The sequence below is a fragment of the Orycteropus afer genome, unplaced genomic scaffold (assembly GCF_000298275.1).
Source record: "Orycteropus afer afer isolate SDZICR_OR568_19922 unplaced genomic scaffold, OryAfe1.0 scaffold00123, whole genome shotgun sequence".
Classification (NCBI taxonomy): Eukaryota; Metazoa; Chordata; class Mammalia; order Tubulidentata; family Orycteropodidae; genus Orycteropus; species Orycteropus afer.
The window spans coordinates 1252763-1275882 of record NW_006921710.1 but is presented as its reverse complement, the minus strand read 5'-3'; the positions used below and the strand labels follow the sequence as shown (position 1 = coordinate 1275882).

The 23120-nt window shown below is 48.2% G+C and overlaps 1 protein-coding gene across 1 annotated transcript in view; it reads left to right on the top strand.

The window, feature by feature from the left end:
• The window catches only part of NTNG2 (netrin G2), a 73411-nt gene that overhangs the window by 40920 nt on the left and 9371 nt on the right, over positions 1 to 23120 (top strand). Inside the window, exons 3-4 of the mRNA XM_042781447.1 lie at positions 16106 to 16278; positions 20255 to 20281. Coding sequence (XP_042637381.1) covers positions 16106 to 16278; positions 20255 to 20281 — 200 coding nt within the window. The remainder of the gene's footprint in view (positions 1 to 16105; positions 16279 to 20254; positions 20282 to 23120) is intronic.

Below are 23120 nucleotides of genomic sequence, written 5' to 3'. Positions count from 1 at the left end.
GAAGGAAGGTTGGGCAATCCTACTTCCGTAGTGATACTGCCTCGGAAACCCAAGGAGGGGTCGCTATGAGTCGGGGCCAACTCGACGGCACACAACAACAACAACTCACCCTGATCCCCAAATATATCCTTCTTGTACCTCTTGATCCCACTGGCCTTTCTGGGCTCCTCCACTGACTATACCTTGGGTCTCCAGCTGTTGCCAATCTCTCTGCATTGCTTTGCCTCAGCCAAAGACAGGGTCTCCCCTTTAACCCCCTAGGGAAGACTCAAGACCCTGTTACGGATTGAATTGTATCTCCCAGAAAGATATGTTGAAGCCCTGATCCCCAGTACCTGTGAACATGACATTGTTTGGAAATGGGGTCTTTGAAGATGTTATCAGATAGGGTTGACATGTCATACTGCAGTAGATGGGGTTCCCATCCTACATGAGTGGTGTCCATATAAAAGAGAAAATATACAAAGACAGGGATACAGAGGAAGGGCAGCTATGTGGTGCTGCAGCTGCAAGACACGGAATACCTGGAGCCACCAGAAGTTAGGAGAGGAGCATGAAACAGTTTTTCTCCCAGAACACTCAGGAGGAATCTCCACGGCAGATATCCTGGTTTGCATTTCTCCAGAACTATGAGACAGTGTATTTCTGTTCTCATAAGCTACCCAGTTTGTGACATTTTGTTATGGCATCTAGGAAACCAATTCAGACCCCTAGGCTCTAGTGTTTCATCATCACTTGACTTGGGCATGGAAATATAGCAGATGGGCGTTACCACCTAGAAAAGGAAGAGTTCAAAGATAGCCATCAGCTGGGGCCACCCACTGCCTGCGAAGGGGAAGTCCCTTGGGCCAACTTTCACCTTAGCCTCCTCTCAGGGCTCATGGCTACATCCTTCCTCTCTGGACTTTGTTGTTGTTGTTATGTGCTATCGAGTCGGATCTGACTCATAGTGACCCCTCCTTGGGTTTCTGAGGCAGTATCACTATGAAAGTAGATTGCCCAACCTTCCTTCCAAGGAGTGGCTGGTGGGTTTGAACCGCCAGCCTCCTGGTTAGCAGTCAAGTGCCTTAGGCACTGTGCCACCAAAGCTCCTTCTCTGGAGTTTAGGACCTCTAAAAAGGAATTGCCCTTTTTGGCATCAACCTTCTCACTCATCCTGCTGAGCACATCAACTCTAATGTGCTAACATCTCCATAGAATAGGATTAGGATTTACTTCCACATGTAGTTAAGCACTTAATTACTAACTGAAAGGTTGGTGGTTTGAACCCACCCAGAGATGCCTCACCAGAAAGCCTTGGCAATATGCTTCTAAAGGTCAAAGCCTTCAAAATCCTGTGAAACACAGTGCATGCTGAACCCTCAACCGACGTGATGGCAACTGGTTTGGTATTGGTTTTTAACCCAATGACCCATCTAATGCCTTTCCCAAAACAAAAGCAGCAGTGTTTATCCAAAGAGAAATACAAGAGAAATAGGAACACAATGTTGGCTGCTTTAAAATAGTAGTTTGTTTCTAACTCTAACCTTCAATGTATCAGAAATATTGGGGTCTAGCCTCACATGTGCTCCCCATGTGTCAAGCATGGACAAGTAGTAAAGTAAGTCAAGGGAAACAGCAGGCAGTGGTCATCAGTTAGCTTCTGCCAAGAACCCCATGGCCCTGCCATTAATTGGTTTGTGAGGACATGGAGCCTGGGCTCTCTCTTGTCCCCTACCTCATGTCTATCCTACCTTTGTGGGATCACTGGAAATGCCCCCAGAATCCCAGTAGGGGTTTGACCTTTGTGGGGAGCCACCCCTGATGCCTCTAAGGCCCTGCTCAGCTCCAGGTACCATCTCTGGCTCACCCAAACTCACCACTTGCTCCATCCTGTCATTCCCCTAAGGAACAGATGACATCACTCTTTCTGGCAGCCAGGAGTTGACCTACATTCCTCCAGCTCTCTGTCTGGGAGATGCTCCAAATACCCCGCTCCTCTCCAGCAAGGAGGGAAGGGCCTAGCTCACGATTTTCACAGAGTGCTGGTGCCAGGCCCTTGTCCAGATGGTATTCCCGCCGGCAGCTCCCAGGCACTGCCCACCCCTCCCTGTGGGGCATGGCACGCTCTGGCCTGGCAGGGACACCGGCCTCTGCCACTCTGACAGCCGCTTCATGCAGCTGTTGAGCCCCTCCCTGTCCAGGCCAGGTGGGTAGGTGGTTGGGATAGGTGAGGCTGGTGTGCTAATCACTTCCGGCAGGGGCAGAGCAGGTTTCCTTGAAGACTTGGGTTGTCTGGGAGGGGCTTTGCCTTGGAGGTGAAGCCTAGCGCTTCCTCTAAACCTTTGTGGTCTCCTGGGACTTGTTAGACACACATCAATTGGAGAAAAGGAACAACTTGTCTGGGAAGGCAGCTGGGGCCCTTCGTCTAACAGGCAGGCAGCAAGGCCAGCTTCCAGTGGTTGAGTATATGCACCTTATGCCAGGCCATGAGAGGGATCAAGGGTTAGGGCAGAGGGGGTGCAGCCTAGCTAAGGTAGGTGAACAGTGGCAGGTGGAACTACCAGATAAAGTACAGGACACCCAGTTAAATTCTAATTTTAAATCAATGCAATTGAAATGTGGTGTTGGTGAAGAATATTGGATATACCACGGACTGCAGAGAAGCAAACAAATCAGTCTTAGAGGAAATAGAACCAGAATGCTACTTAGAAGTGAGGATGGTGAGACTGCCACTCTCTTACTTTGGACATGTCATCAGGAAAGTCTAAATGCTGAAAAAGGACATGATGCTTGGTAAAGTAGAGGGTCAACAAAAATGAAGGAAACCCTCACTGACATGGATTGACAGCATGACCACAACTGTCAACTCAGACATACCAATGATCATGAAAATGTGCAGGAACAGGAAGCGTCTACACATAAAGTAACCATGACTTGGAGCTGACTCAATGGCAGTTGACCACAACAGAAGTGTCCCAAATATTGCATGAGACATGCTTATACCAAAAAATTGTTCATTATTTTTCTGAACTCCAAACGTACCTGGGCATGTTGTATTTTTATTTGCTCAATCTGGCAACTCTAGTGGCAGAGGGGACTCTTCAGGGAAGTAACTCCAAGAGGCTAGCAGGTATATTCCCACTTTCAGGAGATACAGGGACCTGGAGAACAGGTTAGGCGTGTCTGCTTTGAAGAGTTTCCGGTACTGAGAGAAGCTTGGGGGTAAGACATTAGGAGAACCACATGAATGAGAATGCCTATCCCTTGGGGCAGGGTACCCGGGGCTGGCAGATAAGGCCAATCTTTGCTCCTTAGACCCCCCTGCACTCCTAGCCCTCTCCCTCTGTCACTTGTTGGCCACTAACGGTAGCAGCAATCACAATACCTGGCGTTTATGGAGGCTGAGTGCATGCCAGCCCCTGTGCTAAGCACTTTGCACTCAGCCTATCTCATCCTCCCAACAGCCCTTGCATGTGGGGACAGTAGCTTTCCCAGTTTTACAGACCAGGAGACTGAGACCCTAAGAGGCTGTCACCTGCCCATGTTCACACAGCACAGGGTGGCAAGGACAGGTTTTGAACCCTGACTACCCAGCAGCTGCACAATGCCACCACTCTAGCTCAGCCGTGACACTAACTGGCCTTTGATCAAACAGTTGTATGTGCCAGACTCCATGTAAAGAACTTTTGTTTTTAGGTTTTTGAACATTTTATTGTGGTTTGGGTGAAAGTTTACAGAGCACATTAGTTTCCCATTCGACAAATTATACACATTTTGTACAATTTATACACATTGGTTGCAAGCTCTTCAATGTAATAGCACTCTTCCCACTTCCTCCTTGGGTGCCCTGTTTCCATTTGTCCTTCTGTCCTGCCTTCTGAACTTTGGTTTGGGGCATTGCTGCCTTTGGTTTCATATGGTTGGCTGTTCTGAAGAGCACTTTCCTCATGGGTATTATTGTTCACTTTATAGGCCTATTATTTGGCTGAAAGGTGATTGCTTCTGTGTATTATAACACTCATTCATTTTCTCATTCATTCATTCAGCAGATACTGAGGGCCTAAGGTGCATCAGGTAGTGTCTTAGACACTTACCAAAAAAAAAAAAAGAATAAGCTGAAAATCTAAAACAGAATCCAGCCCTCCCAATTTAGAAGTGACTTACTCAAGGTCATCCAGCAAATCTTACAGGGCCTGGGCGACAGTCTGTCTCCTGACTCAGCAATTCTCCCCCCCAGCCCCCTCCCTGTCAACCTGCATGGCTTGCATCCTATAGAGCCACTCTGCTGATGTCCAAAGAGTTAAAGCAATGGGGTTCAGTGGTGGGGCGGGGAAGTGGAGGTGTCCACCCTGGTGGGCTGGGAGTTGTGGGCTGGCCAGCCTTGCACTGCTCATCTGTTCATTATTAAATAATGCCTCTTGATGGATGGTCTGAAACATGCTGTGTAGCGAGGTCAGGCAGCTGAGGTGATGGTTTTCTGGTGAGATTGATGGCTCTCGAAGGTCAAATTCAGAAAGTGATTCCTTGAGAAAATGGATCCCATGATTCCATGGATGGAGGGGAAATATTTGGGCTGGAGTTGCAGTAGGGAGACAAGACCATCCACTCAGGTCTGGGTGGAGGTGGAAGCTGGTGTTGGGAGGAAGCATAGAAAAGGGGATTTCCTTCTTCAAAGGGTTGCATTTCCTTGGCCGAGGCCAGGCCTCAGAAGTGGCATCAGGGCCATGGTCAGTGGTGGGGGAGCTGGCACAGCCCTTGGCTTTTATTATCCACTTGGATTCAAGTTAGAGTAGGGTGGTAGTGTGGCAAAGAGGTCCCAACACTAGCACCAGATAGCCCTGGGTTCAAATCCCACCTCTTCTACCCAGAGACCTGAAACGAGTTATTAGCATTGAACTTCTCAGAACCTTGCATCCTCATCTGTAAAATGGGAAGAGTGGTGCCTTCTGGATTTTCATGAGAAATTCAGTTAATAATGCATGTTGCTCAGTGCTTTCTCACATGTGAGTGCTGAATAAATTATTTATATATGTTTGCTTATTTATCTTATTTACTTCGTCTTTCAAGGGCCTTCTGGAATAGGGAAAAGAAACCACAGGGCAGTAGCCAGAGGAAGGGAGGGAAGGATATGCCTGTGTTTTGGGAAACTGGGCTGCTTGGACGTCTGTGGCCCTGTGTCTATCTCAGAAACGGCACGTGGGGACTTTCCTAGTCCCTGCCCAGCTGCCTGCTGGAAGACCCTTCCTAAAGTGGAGTTTACTAGTAGTGTGGCCTGGGGCACCCTACTTAGCTTCTCTGTATCTCATTTCTTCATCTGTGAAATGGAGATGAGGGTGTTACCAAACTGCCCCTTGGGGTTTCCCAGGTTGTAATCTTTACGTGAATATCACCAGGGCTTTTCTGTCTCGGAGCCACTAGTGGGTTTGAACCACCAACTTTTCAGTTAGCATCTGACTGCTTAACCAGTGCAACAGCCCTAGGGCTTCTTAAAGGGGAGATGATAATAATATATTCTTGGTAAGGTGCTGGTGAACAGTTGGGGCATGAACTCATTAAAAGTTCTTGGGCTCAAAGACAGGCATATGAGCTGAACATTTACATTAGGTAGATATACTCCTTTGAGAGATCAATCAAGGGAGAATAGAAGGGTTATGTATGCATAGGGAGACAGCTCCAGGGGTAGGGTTACATGGGAGGGAAGGACACAGGGAAGAGGTAACTATGGGGAAGAAGTAAGAGGGGCGCTGTTGCACTGTGGGAAATTGCAGTCAATGTCATGAGACCAATGGTATGTGAAATGCTGTATGGAAACTGAATTTGCTCTGTAAACTTTCACCCAAATCACAATAAAAATTTTTAAAAAGGAAAAAATGCATATAAAAAAAAAAGTTCTTAGGATCCCTGTCTCTGGAAGCTCATAAGTATGAGACCTGAGGAAAAGAGTAGGAAACTAACATTTATTGAGCACTTACATGCATTAAAGGAGCTCTGATGGTGCAGTGGTTAAGTGCTCATTTGCTAATTAAAAGGTCAGTGGTTTGAACCCACTTGCTGCGTAGCAGGAGAAAGATGTAGCCGTCTGCCTTATAGATTACAGCCTTTGAAACCATATGGGCAGTTCTACTCTGTCCCATAGAGTCATGTGAGTTGGAACCAACTTCATGGCAACGTTTAAGGGAGCCCTGGTGTCACGGCACACTGGTTAAATGCTTGACAGCTAATCAAAACGTCAGTAATTCAAACCTACCAACCACTCCACTGGAGGAAGATGTGGCAGTGTGCCGTAAAGATTACAGCTTCGGAAACCCTACAAGGTAGTGCTACTCTGTCCTGCCAGGTTGCTATGAGTTGGAACTGATGCGACAGCAAAGCTGTTTTTATATCCTTTAAGTGGGTACTATAAATAGTGTCTCAGTTAATCCTTACAACAGCCCTGTGAGGTAGGTGCTACTGCCATCCCTATTTTACAGAATAGGAAATGGAGGCTGAATGATGTTGAACAACTTCGCTAAGGTCACAGAACATTCTAGACTACTGTGGCCAAAGGCTGGTGGAGATCCCATACTGTAGTCACCCAGAAAGGCGAAATTGAGTGCAAACTCCAACTGGGCACGTGCTGTGTACAGATGCTTCTGTTTCATCCTATCCCTGGATGTGTGTGTCAGTAATATGGCAGGTGCATTACCTATATTCATTCATTCATTCATTCATTCATTCATTCACAAACGACTAATACTGCCACTTCTCCCGACAGTCCATGGCATAAGCAGGGTTGTTACTCTCCACTCAGAACTCTTCTTGAGTTTTGAGAAAACAGACTCAGCTGGGCTGAGAAACTTACCCAGCCCACTGATGCCATGGCTCCCGGGCTCCCACCACACCAGACTGGGAGTGCAGGTGTTAGTGTGGGCTCTGCTGTGAGGCTTCCCTGATTCAAGTCCTATCTCGGTACCTTCCCAGCTGTGAGACATTGGGCAGCCAACTTCATCTTCCCAGACCTCCTTTTCCCTACCTGTACAGTGGAGATGATAATGGTATATTGTCAATAGAGTTGCTGTAAACCAATGCCTTCATTTGCAGGGAGCACTAGGGATGGTGCCTTTGCAAAGTGAGCGTTCAAGTGTCAGCTGTTATATTCTCAGAAGCCTTTCTGTAAGACATGTGCATACAAATAGAACACAAATCTCTGAAGGTTTGTAGGAGAGAGAATACAATAAAACCCTGTTTCCCAGGCTTTAGTCATCCAGGCAATCCCTTCACTGTTTTCCCAGATCCATCTTTTATTTGTTTATTTTATTTATTTGTATGTTTTTATTTGGTAACAGCTTTATCTCTAGTGGCGTAGTGCCATAGTGCCTAAGGCACTTGACTGCTAACCAGAAGGCTGGTGATGCAAACCCATCAGTCACTCCTTGGAAGGAAGGTTGGGCAATCTACTTCCGTAGTGATACCACCTCAGAAACCCAAAGAGGGGTCGCTATGAGTTGGATCCAACTCGATAGCAGTGAGTTAGTACTTGAGTTATCATTCAATCCACCCATTTAAAGTGTAAATTCAATGGCTTAGTATATTCACAGAGTTGTGCAACCATCACCACTATCAGTTTTAGAACATTTTCATCACCCCAAAAAGGACTTCACTCCCCTTAGCTGTCACCCACAATCCTTCTATCCTTCTACCTCCATCCCTAGGCAACCACTAATATATTTCCTATTTCCCTATGCCGGGCAATTCATATCATTGGAATTGTCCAATATGTGGCTTTTGTGAATGGTTTCTTCACTTAGTATAATGCCTTTATAGTTTATTCATGCTATGACATATATCAGTACTTCATTCTTTTTTATGACTGAATAATATTCCATTTTATGAATATACCACATTTTGTTTGTCCATTCGTCAGTTGATGGATATTGGAGTTATTTCTACATTTTGGCTATTATGGATAACGCTGCTGTGAACGTCCATGTATAAAATTCTGTGGGCACATGTGTTTTCATCTCTCTTGAGCACATGCTTAGGAAAGGAGTTACTGGGCCTATGATAATTCTATGTTTCACCTTTTGAGGAATTGCCAGGCTGTTTTCCAAAGTGCCTGTACCATTTTACATTCGTACTAGCAGTGTGTGATGGTTCTGGTTTCTCCACATCCTTGCCTTGTTATTGTCTATCTTTTGATTATCACCATCCTAGTGGACATGAAGAGGTATCCCATTGTGGTTTTGATCTGTATTCTTCCAATGGCTAATGATGTTGTTCATTTTTTCATGTGCCTATGGTATATCTTGGGAGCCCTGTAGCAGAGTGCCTAAGGTACTTGACTGCTAACCAGAAGGCTGGCAGTTCAAACCCACTAGCCACTCCTTGGAAGGGAGATGGGTCAATCTACTTTCGTAGTGATACTGCCTCAGAAACCCAAGGAGGGGTAGCTATGTGTCAGGTCCGACTCAACAGCACATAACAACAACAACAACATGGTATATCTTCTTTGGAGAAATATCTATTCAGATCCTTTGCCTGCTTTTTAATTAGATTATTTACCTTTTTGTTGAGTTGTAAGAGTTCTTTATATATTCTAAATATAAGTCCCTTATCAATATATAATTTACAAATTTTTCTCCCATTCTGTAGGTTGTCTTTCACTTTCTTTGTGGTGTCCTGTGAAGCATAAAAGTATTTCATTTTGATAATGTCCAATTTATCTAGTTCTCCTTTTGGTGCTTGTTCTTGGTATCATATCTAAGAAACCATCATGTCCAAGGTTATAAAGATTTATGCCCATATTTTCTTCCAAGAATTTTATAATTTTAGCTCTTAGATTTAGGTCTTTGATCCCTTTTGAGTTAATTTTTACATATGGTGTGAGGTAAGAGCCCAACTTCATTATTTTGCATTTGGATATCCAATTTTATTTATTCATTTTCTTATGTAATATATGGGAGCTCTGGTGGCCTAGTGTGTAAGTCATTTGACTGCTAACCAGAATGCTGGCAGTTCAAACCCACCAGCCACTCCTCGGACGGAAGATTGAGCAATTTACTTCCGTAGAGATACCACCTTGGAAACCCAAGGAGGGGTCGCTGTGAGTCGGATCTGACTCAACAGTAATGAGTTTGGTTTTTTGTTTTAGATGTAATATGTATTTTTTTAAATCAATATACATTTAAAATTTGGCATCACCTACACAATAATAGTTTTGAAACCCAGGGTTGGTGAGTTTGTCACTTTTTTTTTAATACTGTATATTAAGAAATAAATAATAACCATCGAGCCATCTTGTAGATCATGCGTGCAACTCCCCCCAGTCATCTTGCACACTGCACTTTGGGCGACGGTGTGGATAACGATGAATAGTACAATGAGATACTCAACAGCAGGTGCTGATTGTTTGCAGGGTTCAAGAAAGGCCTCTTTGCAGAAGTGAAATTTGACTTCAAACCTGACATGGATCCTAAGTGTTAGTCTTAAGAGAAGGGGTGAAACCTGACAGTGTGTTCCAGGTAGAAGGAACAGTATGTGCAAAGGCCCAGAGGAAAAATGGATCAGGACACATGCTGAACATGTAAGCAGTTCAGTGAGACCAGAGCATAATGTGAAACAGGGTGGCTGGAGCCAGGTCTGGAGGGTCCTACAGCTGTGTTCTCTCTTCTGAGCCCTGGGGGCCATGGAAGGGCTTTGAGCTGGGGAATGTCCCAACCTGCTCAGATTTGCACATGAAGATACTCACTCTGGCTACACAGTGAAGAGTGGACAACAGGGCAGGTCTGAAGCCAAGGAGACAGCCAGAGCCTGCTTCAGGAATCAGGGTATCAGAGACAATGGTGGCCTGAACCAAGGTAGTGCAGTTGAGGATAGCAGATGGAACAGAACCTTCTAGGAGAGAAATAGAAAACTTTTTTGTCCCAGGATGGCCTTGGAGGGAGTAAAGGCTATCTGAATGAACTCGGATTTGAGTAGCTGTGTGACCTTGGGCAAAAGAAGCAACCTCCTGGTGCCCATTAGCTCAACTAAACCCATAGTTAAGAGCACAGACTTGGAACCAGACTGCTCATATTCAAGTCAGCTCTGCCTCCTATTAGCAGTAAGCCCTTGGGCTAGACTCTTCGCTGGTCAGGCTTGACATGGGGTGATGATGGTTCTGCTTCGGCCAGCTGTTGTTAGGATATAATGAGATGACACAATGGCAGAACACCCACCACAACCTCCAGCCTGGAGCCCCTATAGGAGCAGAGGAGGCTGGGCTGTTGTCTTCCAGTGGTGTAGGTTGCCACGCTCAATCCCCTGTCTGCCCTTGCAAAGCCACAGAAGAAACTAGCCAAGGGGACAGAGAGTTGAGTCCCATAGGACACATGTGCTATTGCAGACAAGGGGGACAAACACGCAGAAATTCAGCATAGGCCCCTCAGCCCCTCCGTATCTTCACAGTTCCCAGCCCACCTGGTAAAAAAGAAAGAAAGAAACCCCCAGTACTGGCCTGCAGTGGTCCTCAAATAACTCAAGGGGCCTTAGTCCTTGCTACTCTGGGTTGACAGCCTAGATGGGCTCTGTCCTGCTACCACCAGAGCTAGGCCACTTCTCCCAGGAATTTGGCTGGCCACGGATGCCAGGGCCAGGGCTTTCAGGCTGTGGGAGAGAGAGAGATGCCAGGCACCAAGGAGCAGACAGGCAGAGAGATGAGCTGGGTAGAGCCTGAGCTTTAGGCCCAGCAGGCCTGGCCCCAGGGGGTGCTCTCCTTGGACGTGAAAACTCTCCCAGTTACACCTGTCTCCTCAACGAATTTGAATCTGTCCAGACTCTCTGAGGCAGAGAGAGAGAGACATCACATAGAGAAAAACAGTTATAGAGAGAAAGAAAGAGATTCAAAGACAGAGAAAGACAGAGACAGAGAGGGACACAGAGAAGCAGAGAGGACGAGACACGTACACAAACACCATGTCCATACATCCTCTTTCTGTCTTCACACACACACGCACACACACACACACACACATGGAGGGGCAGCATCATTCAGAACTTGCTGCAAACATCAAGAAGACTAAGAAGCACCCACCGTTTACTGGGCATGTTTCAGTGCCAGCTCTAACCTTGGCTTCCCCCCCACTCCATAGGCTCCTCATGAGCCCTGGCAGGCATTACAGTCCTCTCCCTTAGTAGGGGAGGCACCGCACTCATTCCAGGGCACAGCCAGAGAGGGGAAGAGGCCGGGCATCCTCTCATGCTCCTCTGGGAGGCAGTGTTGTTCAGGATGGGGCCTGGGCAGAGCTTGAGCTGGAGAGGGATGTCTGGATTTGGGTCAGGAGTAACCAGTTGCATGACCTTGGGCAGGCTTCTCCCCACCTGTGCCGTCAGGCCTGCTCAGCTCTGACAGCTCATGAATCCACACTACCATTACTACAATATGCTTCTCAAATTCAGCTGGTCTTTCACGCATCTTTAACAAGCCAGGGTCAATGTTATCACCCAAAATTGAGATGGCAATCTTCTCTTTATGTAGCCGATATCTAAAACTATCCTTTCTTCAGGCCAGCAGTATGGAGTACATCCCTGGTTTCAGAGAACAAGGGTGTTCTTCCCCAGCCAGCTCAGTGGGATGTTGAATGGGAATTCTGAAGGAAATAAAATGAAAACCTTATAAGGTCAAGTACATTTTACAAACAGATTTTTGTTGGACAAAGTCAGACAGGTTTCTTTCCTGCAAGACTTGTCAGAGCCTTCAATACGCTAAAGTATACTGTGACTTGAAGTGTGTGGAGATCAGGGAGCAGGGTGTGGAGTACAGAATTTGATTAGTGGTACCACCCCTGATAATGAGCATTTGTGAGGTGTTTACAATGTGGTGGAGGTCAGAGAGCATGGTATGTGTTGACCAAAAGGGTTTAAGCACAGGACCTTTCTTTGCCATTTGGTATTTTGGGCATAGATACGTATATCTTCACCAGCCACTCCTCGGAAGGAGGGTTGGGCAATCTTCTTCCGTAGTGATACTGTTTTGGAAGCCCAAGAAAGGGTCACTGTGAGTTGGATCCAACTCCACAGCAGTGAGTTAGTTTATGTGTATCTTAAACATTATTAGAAGCTACAATACATACACTTTAATGTCCAATTTTTTTTACAATCTGTGTTGTATCCCATGTTAACTCTTAGACTCTGGAGTCAACTCTGAGTTCCACTCTCAGTGACATTTTTGAGCAGCTCTGTGACCCTGGGCAGGATACTTAACCTCTCTGAGCCTCCATTTCCTCATTTGTAAAAGGAAGATGACAATAGTACCACCTCTTGTGATCACTAGAGGATCAAATGAGATTCTTGCTTGACACAAAGTCAGAACTTGGTAAGTGTGACTCTTCTCATTTGTATTAGGAACATTCCTTGTGGCTTGGAACAGTCTTTGAAACCTTGATAGTTAAAATCTTTATAACATTCCATCATGTGGATGCACCTTAATTTCCTCAACCATTCTGGAAGTGAGTGGGGGGCAAAAACAAGATTCTATGAAGAAAGGCAGGTCTGGCGACTCTGAAGCCAGCAGGTTAGCACAGGTCTGCAAGGCTGGTGGAAGGAGGGGCTCGTCGCCAGATTGAGATGAGCAGTCTGTTTCCCAACTCAACAGCCTTGTCTTGGAAAGCCAGCCTCACAGACGAGCCCTGTCACCAGTCAGATGGAGACAAACGAGGGGACGTGGAGAGGCAGGAGCCAAGACAAAGGGTCTGGCAGGACTGATTTATGGGAGAGGGAAGATATATGGAGTTAAATATGCGTTGTGTGGGTAAGCAGAGGCTGAGGGGAGATACCTCTGACTGTGAGGATTTAAGAAACATGATGCAGGACAGTGAAAAATGTCACTCGGCCCAGTGGAAGGGGTGGGATATGAGACAGAGGACAAATGAAGAGCTGGAGAAGAAATGCCGGTTAAACATTCAGAAAACAACCTTTGAGATGATGGGAGCTTGTGAGGGGTATGCCTGGTGGGCAGTACCATAGCCCAGGCCACTGTCCTTTGTCACCTGCCAGGACACAGCCTTCTCACTGGTTTCTCTACCTGAGCTCTTGTCTTCCAAACAAACCACTCTCCATGGAGTGGCCCAGTGATTCCAAAATCTGGACCAGAGCAGGCACTTCAAAGTTTCCAATGACTTTCAATCCCTCACGGAATTAAACTCAGCCTCTGTGTCATAGTCAAGCCCTCTCCTACCCGCTAGGCCCCATCTCAGACAACTCTTTCCAGCTTCATGGGTTGAGCTTCTCTGAGCCCCAGGGTTTTCCCTCATGCTCTTGCCTCTTTCTAGAAGGTTCTCCCCTCTTGCCTGGATAACTCCTGATCTTCCCTCAGGTCTTAGCTGAAAGCTCTGTTCTTCCTAGAAGCGTATCCTTCTCCCCTCAGAGTAAGTTAGGACCCACCCCCATGTCATGCCCACCTTCATATAGCTTGTTGTTGTTACGTGCCATCGAGTCAGACCCAACTCAGCAACCCCTCCTTGGGTTTCCGAGGCAGTATCACTACAGAAGTAGATTGCCCAACCTCACTTCCGAGGAGTGGCTGCTAGGTTTGAACCGCCAGCCTTCTGGTTAGCAGTCAAGTGCCTTAAGCACTACGCTGCCAGAGCTTCCCTTCATATAGCACATGAACACTTATAACAATTGAAATTAATTAGATTTGTATGGTGCCTTGTTTTTAAATGTATAGAAAATCACGTAGAAAGTAGAGAGTTCCCATGACATTCCCCTCAACTTAGTTTCTCCTATTATTGACACCTTACATTCCTGTGGTCCATTTGTTACAATTGATGGACCAATACTGATGCATAATTATTAACTGAAGTGCATAGTTTGCTGCAAATGGTTAAGCACTCAACTACTAACCAAAAGGTTGGTGGTTCAAACCCACCCAGATGCATGTTGGAAGAAAGGCCTGGGGACCCGGTTTCTAAGGTGTACTGCCTTGAAAACCCTGAGGAATGTGGTTCCACTCTGCATATTTGGGGTTTTGCCCTGACTCAGAATTCACTGGGCAGCAACTGGTTTGGTTTTGGTTTTCAGTTTACATTAGGGCTCTCTCTTTGTCTGGTACAGTTCTGTGGGTTTTGACAAATGTGTAATGTCATGTATCCTTCCACAGTAGCAGAATCATGTAGAATCATTTCTGAATACCCCTGTGATTCACCTATTCACCTCTCATCCCCTCCTCCTAGACTACTACTGATCTTTCTACTGTCTTCCTGCTCAACCCTGTGTCCCATCAGGGACCCATCTGCCTTGTTCACTTTATATTCACTGTTCCCAGATTAGAGCCTGACATACACCTGGTGCCCCATAAATATTTTTCTTTGCATATTTTATTAAAAATAGGATTCTGCTAAACACGTTATTCTGCAATTTGCTTTTTACAAATATTGACAATATATCTTGGAAATCTTCCCATACCAGAATATAAAGCACAATCTCTCTCTCTTTGACTTTTTATTATGGAGAATTTCCAACCTGCATACGAAAGTAGAGAAAATCTACCATAATGAACTGCCATATACCTGTCACCCAACTTCAGTAATTATCAACTCATGGCCCTTCTTGTTTCGTCTGTGTCTCTACCCAAGTCCTTTTCCTTGTGTTATTTTGAAGCAAATTGCAGACATCGGATCATTTCATCTTTAAATATTTCAATATATATCCCTAAAAGATAAAGATTTTTATAAACATAACCACAATACCATTATCATACCTAATAAGAATTAGTTCAATATTATCAAATATAGTCAGTGTTCAAATTTCCAATTTTCTTATAAATATAATTTCTATTTGTTTGTCTTTACAGTTGGTTTGAATCAAGATCCAGAAAAGGTCCACATGTTACAACTGGTTGATGGACCTTTGAGGTTCCTCTTAATCTAGGTCCCTTCTTCATGTTTTTCTTTCATTTTCTTGAAATTCATCTGTTGGAGAAATGGGGTCATTTCTTCTGGAGTGTTTTCCTCAGTCTGGACTTTGCTGATTGCATCCCATGGTATTTTGTTTAGTATGTCCCTCTGTCTTCTGTACTTCCTGTAAACTGGTAGTTGGGTCTGGAGGCTTGAGTGATGCGGGTTCAATTTGTTTTGGCAAGACTGCTCTGTAGGTGGAGGTGTGCTCTACCACTGGGGGTGCTCCCTCTGGTGCTCCCTCTCTGTGCTGTTCTCAGTGGTCCAATGCCTGGAGCCATCCCTTCATTGTTATTTTTAGTTGCTGTCCAGTCAGCTCCCACTCCTGGCGACCTTATGTACAACAGAACCAAACATTACCCAGTTCTGTGCTGTCTTCATGACCGTTGGTATGTTTGAGTCCATTGTTGCAGCTGTTTTGTCAGTCCATCTCATGGAGGGTCTGCTCAGTGATCTTATTCTGTCAGTCCTTCTTCAATTATTAGCTGGAATGTTTCTACAAAGAGAACTTCCCCTCATTAACTTTTTGGTTACCCTGAGGTATAGTTGATATAGGACAGGCAGGGATAAATGCTTGATTCTCTCCCTTTATTTACCAGTTTTCAGAATAATGAGTTGCCTATAAATATTTGAATGGATGAATGAATAATACATGCATGGATGAATTGACAAGGGTTTGGGAATCGGGGCTTCCCTCTGTCTGCTCTCAAAGCCAGAGGCCTGGGCCACAGGCTGAGGGCAGAAGTACAGCCACTGTCCATAGCAAGGCTGATGTCTACATAGTGGGAGGCAGGTGGGCATCTTTTGGTACCTTTCAACTCACCTGGGTCATGGGTAAGACAATCAGACATTGTCTTACAAAGAATAAACATAAGCATCTGGGACAAGGGCATCTCAAAGCCCCACCCCAACGGAGAGGTAAGAACCCCTGAAACCACCGCCCATGAGGAGTCTAGACAAATGCAGAGGGTCTAGGGCAGCTCTCATGCTGGGGTAGAGGCTCAAAGTGCTATTGTTCCCACAATGGAGAAGGAGGTGGGGATTTTCAAGCCTGAAGGAGTGTCAGGACAGGTTGGGTAGAGGCCTCCAGGGTCCCTCCTAGGCCAGCTCCAGCACCCTCAGAGCCCCTCCTGGCTTTCCTTCCCCTGGTGGCCAGGAGAGCCTGCCTTTAGCAAGCTCACTGATATCTCTTCTCCCTCTATATCCCCCAGGTGCAAGTGTAACTTACATGCCAACCTGTGCTCCGTGCGTGAGGGCAGCCTGCAGTGTGAGTGTGAGCATAACACCACCGGCCCAGACTGTGGCAAGTGCAAGAAGAACTTCCGCACACGGTCCTGGCGGGCCGGCTCCTACCTGCCGCTGCCCCATGGCTCCCCCAATGCGTGTATGTACCAGCAGAGTTGCTGCCATGACCCAGACGCTGGTCTACCAGGTCGTGGTTTCCCCTATCCTTCAAGTCCCAAGAGCTGTGGATTTCATATACACACAGAGGGACACATACACACAGAGACATACACAAACACAGAGACACACAGATAAACACACCACAGACACACAAACACAGAGAAACACACACCCAGACACACAAATACAGAGACACACACAGATATAGACACACAGGTACAGACACACGGACACAGAAACATACATAGAGAGAACCACACAGACACAGACCTACACCCCCTTGGTACATGCTTCCCTAGCACCAGGCCTTGTAATCTAGACTCCAGATCACGCCTACATTCTGCTGAAATCTAAGCCGCCCTTCGGGCCCTGTCCTCAGGGAAGACAGATGCAAGCTGCTCAGGCATCTTTCCAGCTGTCCTTCCCCTTCTTGACCCTGAAGGCTTCCAGGGTGTCAGGGACTGAGGGTGGTGGAGACCCCCACTCCAGGCCGAATTTGATTAGCAGCACCATCCCCAATAATGAACGTTTGTGGGTGCTTACAGCAAACAGTCCTGATGTTGGTCTTGTGGTACCCTGTTTTACAGAGACATGCTCTGAGGCCACTCGGCCCCCAGCCCGTGCTATCTGCACAGACTTCTCCCCTTGCTCAGCCTTTCTGTTCCCAGGAGAGGCGACCCTCAGAGCTTACCCACACATCCATGCATCATGAACACCCTTCAAGAGACCCCCACTCATGGGGGAATATTTGGTGAAAGTCAGGCTGGGCCCCGGCATAGACATGGGGTAATTCCACAGAATCACAAAGCCCAAAGTTTCCCCCAGCTGGAAGCTGAGAGGAGCCCAGGCTGGCCCGAGGGATCTCTCCCCAGCCCCACTCACGTGTGATCTTTCTCAAGTGTGACATTTCTCAAGTGCCTTCTGCATGCCATAGGCTGCCCCTGGCACTTCATGCCCGTCATCCATTAACCTTCACCACCAGCTCACAGGGTAGTGCTCTGGTCACCCCACTCTCCAGATCAGCCAGCTGAGGCCCAAAGAGCTTCAGTGCCCACCCCGGGGAGTTAGGTGTCAGCACCAGGGCTCAGGTAAATCACTGGGTCTGACTCCAAGGCCAGGGCAGCCAGGCGGCCTCCTGCCCCAGGACCTCCCTGCCTGCCGAGGCACACTCACAAGAGCCGCTCCCTCAATGGGTGAAAGATTTATGTGATGTTAGGCTGATCAAAGCTGAAAGCAACGCAGTGAGACCGTGACAGGCGTGCTGTGCCTGTGCCCCGGAAGGCAGCAGTGACAGGCCTTTAAAGGGGCGACTTGTCAGGCGCTGCAGGCGCTCATGGTCTTCAAAGGTGCAAAGCGAGCTCCAGGTGTTGACAAGCCCCCACCCCCACACACACCTTTCCTGAGTTCTGTCCCTGTCTCTTTGTTGCCCCGAAGCCTTCCTTCATTCCTTTCTGCCACTGTCACTCCTCTGACTCCTGCTCTTGCCTTCCTCTCACCCCTCCTCTTCCCTCCCCACCCCCTCACCTTTCTCCCCATCACTTCCAGCTTTCTCGCCACTTGGCCGTTTCTTCTCCTGGGAGAATGAATGCTCCAAGGTCTTATCGACCCAGCTCCCACAACCAACTGAGACTCACAGGCCTGGCTCCTGGTCACACTCAAGAAGGCCCACTGCCCCCTGTGGGTTGGAGGCCAGCCCTCCCTTCTGACCAGTGATGGTCAGACAAGCTGGTGGAGACTTTTGTCTTCAGCCCTTTCTTCCCTCCTCCCGGCAGGGGAAGCTAGAGCTTCCTTGTTTGGGAGAAGGTATGAGTTTTCTGTGACTGCTGTAACAAAGTACCACAGACTGGGTGGGCTTATAAGAACAGAAATTTATTGTCTCACAGTTCTGGAGGTCAGGAGATCAAGTTCAGGATGTTGGCAGAGCCTTGTTTCTCTATCCATTCTTTTTTCTTCTTCTTCTTCTTCTTCCTTTTTTTTTTTTTTTCCTTTGTTATCTGTACCTCCAATTCTCTCTGTCCATTCAGAGGGAAGATCCTTGTTTCCTCCAACTTCTTGTTATTGTTAGGTGCCATCAAGTCAGTTCCAACACACAGTGACCCTGTGTGTTGACACTGACTGGTCCCGTGCCATCCTCACAATTATTGCCATATTTGAGCACATTGGTGTGGCCACTGTGTCAATCCATCTTGTTGAGGGTCTTCCTCTTTTTCACTCACCCTGTATTTCTGGTAGCCCTGGGCATTTCTTGATGTTCCTTGGTCATCTTCTTTTAGTATGCCTCTGTCTCATCTGCTCTTTTATAAGGACAGCACTCAGATTGGGTTAGGACCCACCCTCTTCCTGGATGACCTCTTGTCAACTTAATAACATCTTCAAACACTATTTCCAAACAAGGTTACATTCACGGGTACCAGGATTAGGACCAGGGCTCAGCTTAGAAGTCCCTGTCCTGGCACTGTCCCTCCCTCTGGGCCCTCACCCCGTCTCCTGCCTTTTCCCACCTGAACATGTACCACACACTCATGTCCTCACCTGCTCATTCCTCAGTGTGTACACACCCCTAGGCCATGCCTCTCTAGTGTACCATCATTGAGTGAATGAATGTGTGCCCAGTGGGCTCATCCTCCCGGGCCTCCCTCCAGCCAAAGCGCAGCCCTAGCTCACCCAGGAGAGGCCCCATGCAAAACTGGATTTCACTGGGGAGACCACAGCGTCTACCCCAGAAGGGCACCATGGGGGCTTGGAGGTGTCCTTATTTTCATCATTTCTAAAGAACTGCACTGGTCCCTTCCCTTTGCAGCCATGGTAAGCCATGACTGTAGGCCTCCCCTCCCCTTTCTCTCTATCTCTTCTGTCTCTTTTCCTCTCCTAAGGCACAGGCACACACCAGAGTCATAGGAAGGGGACAGTAAGTCTTGGTGGTAACAGCTTGAGTTTTGCATGGCCTTGAACAAGTCAGTTTGCCTCCTGAGCCCAATTTCCTCGTCCACAGAGTCAGGATCATAATAAAGCCCCATTGTGGGGTCATTGTGAGGCGTATGTGAGCTCATATAAGGAGAGGACTTAGCACAGAGCTTAGCACAGTGCTTGGAATATACCAAACCAAAAAGCAAAGCAGTTGCCTTTGAGTTGATTCCAAGTCATAGTGGCCCCATGTATGCAAAATAGAACCGCTCCATAGGATTTCAAGTCTGTGACCTTTTGCTAACAGATCAGCTGACCTGTCTTCCAAGACCCCTCGGGTGGGTTCAAGCAGACAGCCTTTTGATTAGTAGTCACATTTAACTGTTTGTACCACCTACACACCCCTGCCTGGCACATAGAAAGCACTTAGCATGTGGTGGTTACCACGATTATGTTTTATTAAATTATTGGGCCACACCTGCATTTCCCCAGATGGGAATACCCATGTGGTTTACCCCTAGTCGTAAATCCCATCAAAACTCCAGCCAGCCAGTCTGCCCTGTGACTGTGACTGATAGATTCTCTGACATCCCATCACCCCTTGGAGAATGCCCACCCACCTCCACCCAATTTCCATACCCTGCATTGGAGGACCTGGAAGTCTAAAAATAAGGGGAGCAAGTATAAAGCCCCTAGCAGTGTTTGATACTTAACAGCAGGTCCCATTGGGTAAATCATGGCTCCGAGACTCAGTTTCTTCATCTGCTAAATGGGGCTAATGGTGGTTCCTCCCACTCAGGGCAACAGTGAGAATGATGGGATAACCTGCCCAAAGCAGTTGCAATGGTGTGGGCTCAGAGATGCTCATCATCATTATCATGTGCACAGGGTCAAGGGGTGGGTGCCTATGGCTTTGGGTTTCTCTTCCTTCACCTGATGGAGGGACTCCTCCTCTGCCCTCACCACCCCTGCTGTCCCATCCTCTAAACAGGGGAAATGGCAGGCATGCCTTACTCCTTGGCAGTGCTGTGACCCTGTCCTCTCTCCCACAGGTGCTGCTGCGGGCTCCGCCTTTGGCAGTAAGTACATCCCTGGGCCATCCACCCAGGGAAGCTTCAGGGACCCTCGTTGCAGAAGCCTCTCTGCATGTCCTGGGACGAGCAGGGTCGAGCAGGGCCTTTAGTTCCCCTCTGGGCCTGCGCACCACTCAGCTTCTGCCTCTAATTGTGCTCCATGTCCTTCTCGAGCTCTCATCCCATCCTTTTGTCACTGTTTTGCTGTGGCCTGCAGCCTGCTGCCTCTTAGTTTCTCCCCTTGAGCTTCATTAGTGCTGCTTTGGAAAGTGGAAGGGGACTTTTTGCAGGTCCCCTTGACCTCGGGGTGAACTCCCTTCTCTGCTGGGCACCCCGCCCTCTTCTGTCACCTAGACCTGGGAGAAGCTTCTCTCCTGCCAGGCAAGAGCTGGGGTCACTCTCTTCCTTGACCTGTGGCAGAGTCCCCCCATCCCATAGTCTGACCATGGAGTCCACCTCTTCCAGGCAGCCTGTGGCTCCCACTTCTGCAGCTGGCTTTACCATAGTGCAGCTGGGGGAGGTCAGTCCTGTTCCCCATGATCTGGTCATCCAAATAACCTCAGGTCTAAGGGCATGTAAATCCAGGAACGGGGCATCTGAAGGAATATCGGGAGAGTCCTAGTCCTGCGAACACAACAAGGCAGGGTGAGGAAAGGGTGGGCGTCCTGGCAGTCCATCAGTCAGAGTTGTCATTGTGGCTACTGCTCATTAAGCACTTACTGTACCAGGCACCATGGCAAGCAAGATGCTCACAAAATGCAGTCACCCTCCAGTTGACTACAATTCATGGTGCTCCTATGAGTGTCAGAGTAGAACTGTATGCCATAGGGTTTTCAATGGCTCATTTTTCAGAAGTAGGTCACCGGGCCTTTCTTCCAAGGCATTCCTGGGTGGACTTGAACCTCCAGCCTTTTGGTCAGCAGCCAAGTGTGTTAACCATTTGCACCACTCAAGGACTCTATGATGCTCATAACCCATTGCTGTCAAGTCAATTCCAACTCATGGCCACCCTACAGGACAGAGTAGAACTTAAGACTTGTTTCTAGGGCTATAAATCTTTACGGAGGAAGACTGCCACATCTTTCTCCCACAGAATAGCTGGTGGGTTCAAACCACCAACCTTTTGGTTAGCAGCTTAGCACTTAACCACTGTGCCACCAGCACTCCTGGGATGCTCTTAGTACTTCATTTAATTCCTAAACTCACCCTCCTGAAGGATTGTCATGTGCCCTAAGACTCAGCAGTGAAGGACTTGCTGGTGTCAAGTGTCATCAAGGGCAGATCCCAAATCTCATAAATGCCACCACAGGACACCATCACCTGCCAGGGTTCTTGGAGCCACAAGCAGTCAGTTGCCTTCTTTCCCCAAGATGCCCCCTGCTGGGATGCCAGTGGGCAGAGAGGGAGCCAGGGAGAAAGCCAGATGCCAGAGGGGACACGTAGCTGCCAAGTCAGACGTAAGCTGCTTCTCTGTGGTGCCCCATCCCTGCCACCCACTTTTGTCTCATCTCTCACCAGGTGTTGGCAAGTCCTGGAAAGACCCTGTCCCCAAAGTCCCTGCGGCCACCGTGGCCGTGAGGGAGGACCCCACCACTCCTGTCCCCTCCACATCCACTGTCTGGGCCCTCATGGCCACCAGCTCCCCACAAACCACAGGTGGGTGCCAGGGTACAGCCAGTAACCCTGCTGCCCTGCGCTTTCCCGTTTTCAGCCTGACTCCCTGCCTCTCACCTTGGTGCCCAGGACAGGGCACAAGCTTGGCTCTTAGACATAGAGAACGCTAGAACCCTAGAGCTGCAGGGACACAGGACAACCTCTCCTGGGGCCCTAGCTGGGGGATTCAGGGACCACTTCAAGCTCCAAATAACTTCTTCTTCCTGCCTCTCAAAGACAGTGCGTGGAAGGGCCCTGAGACCAGGTGGCCCTTTGAACAAGGTGACCTGGGGAGGAGGGTGGCTGGAGGGCCCCACTGAAATCCTACCACACTCAGAGCCTGTTTCTGAGGTGTGCGCACCTCAGCACTTAATGCACCAACTCCACCCTAGCCTCCTACACCCTCCTCTGCCCCCAGGCCCTCAGCAGCTGAACTTACCTGTGGGAATGGAATGGACTGAGTAGGCAAGGCAGAAGGGAGCCCCGTGGAGCAGAGCTTTTCAGACTGCGGTTGACTGGACACTCAGGGCTGAGCATGTGGGCCTGAGGCAGAGTCAGGACAGACTCCTGTCCCCACTCAACTGGAGCAGCCTGCTCTCAGGGTTCTGTGGCTACAAACATGTTTGGAAACCCCTCCAATTCTAATTCCCCTCTGAAGGGGGGATTGGTGTGTATTCAAGACCTGGGGTGCTGAGGCACTGTGGCCCTGGGGTCTCACCTGGTCTCACCTAGGGGTCTCACTAGACCCTGCCCACCACTAGTGCTAGGAGTCTGAAAGGACTCACCTTTTCCAGAGGGTGCCAGGAAGATGGTGGCCAAGAGAAATTCTTCCTGGTCCCAGCTAGGAGAGGGTGACCAATCCTGCTCCCCCACCCTACCACCCCTCCTGTGCAGGGAGGAGATGGTGGGGGTTCCTTACTCCTTGGGCAAGACTGTGACCCTCCCTCCTCCACCAGGAGACATTTGCAGGTGGCAGGGGCCAGCCAGGAGATTTGAGGATTTCAGGGTAGCCTGCTGGCCCAGGAATCCTCTTGGGGGTAGGGGGTGGGGTTCACTCTGGGGATCCCAGGCTTCAGGCATAGTTGGCCTAGGCCACCTGTGACTTGCTCTTTTGCTGAGCCTGTGGTGGGCAGACAAGTAGCAAAAATAGTCACAGAGGGTGCTGTGTCTGCCTTTAAAGAGTGGTCTGTCT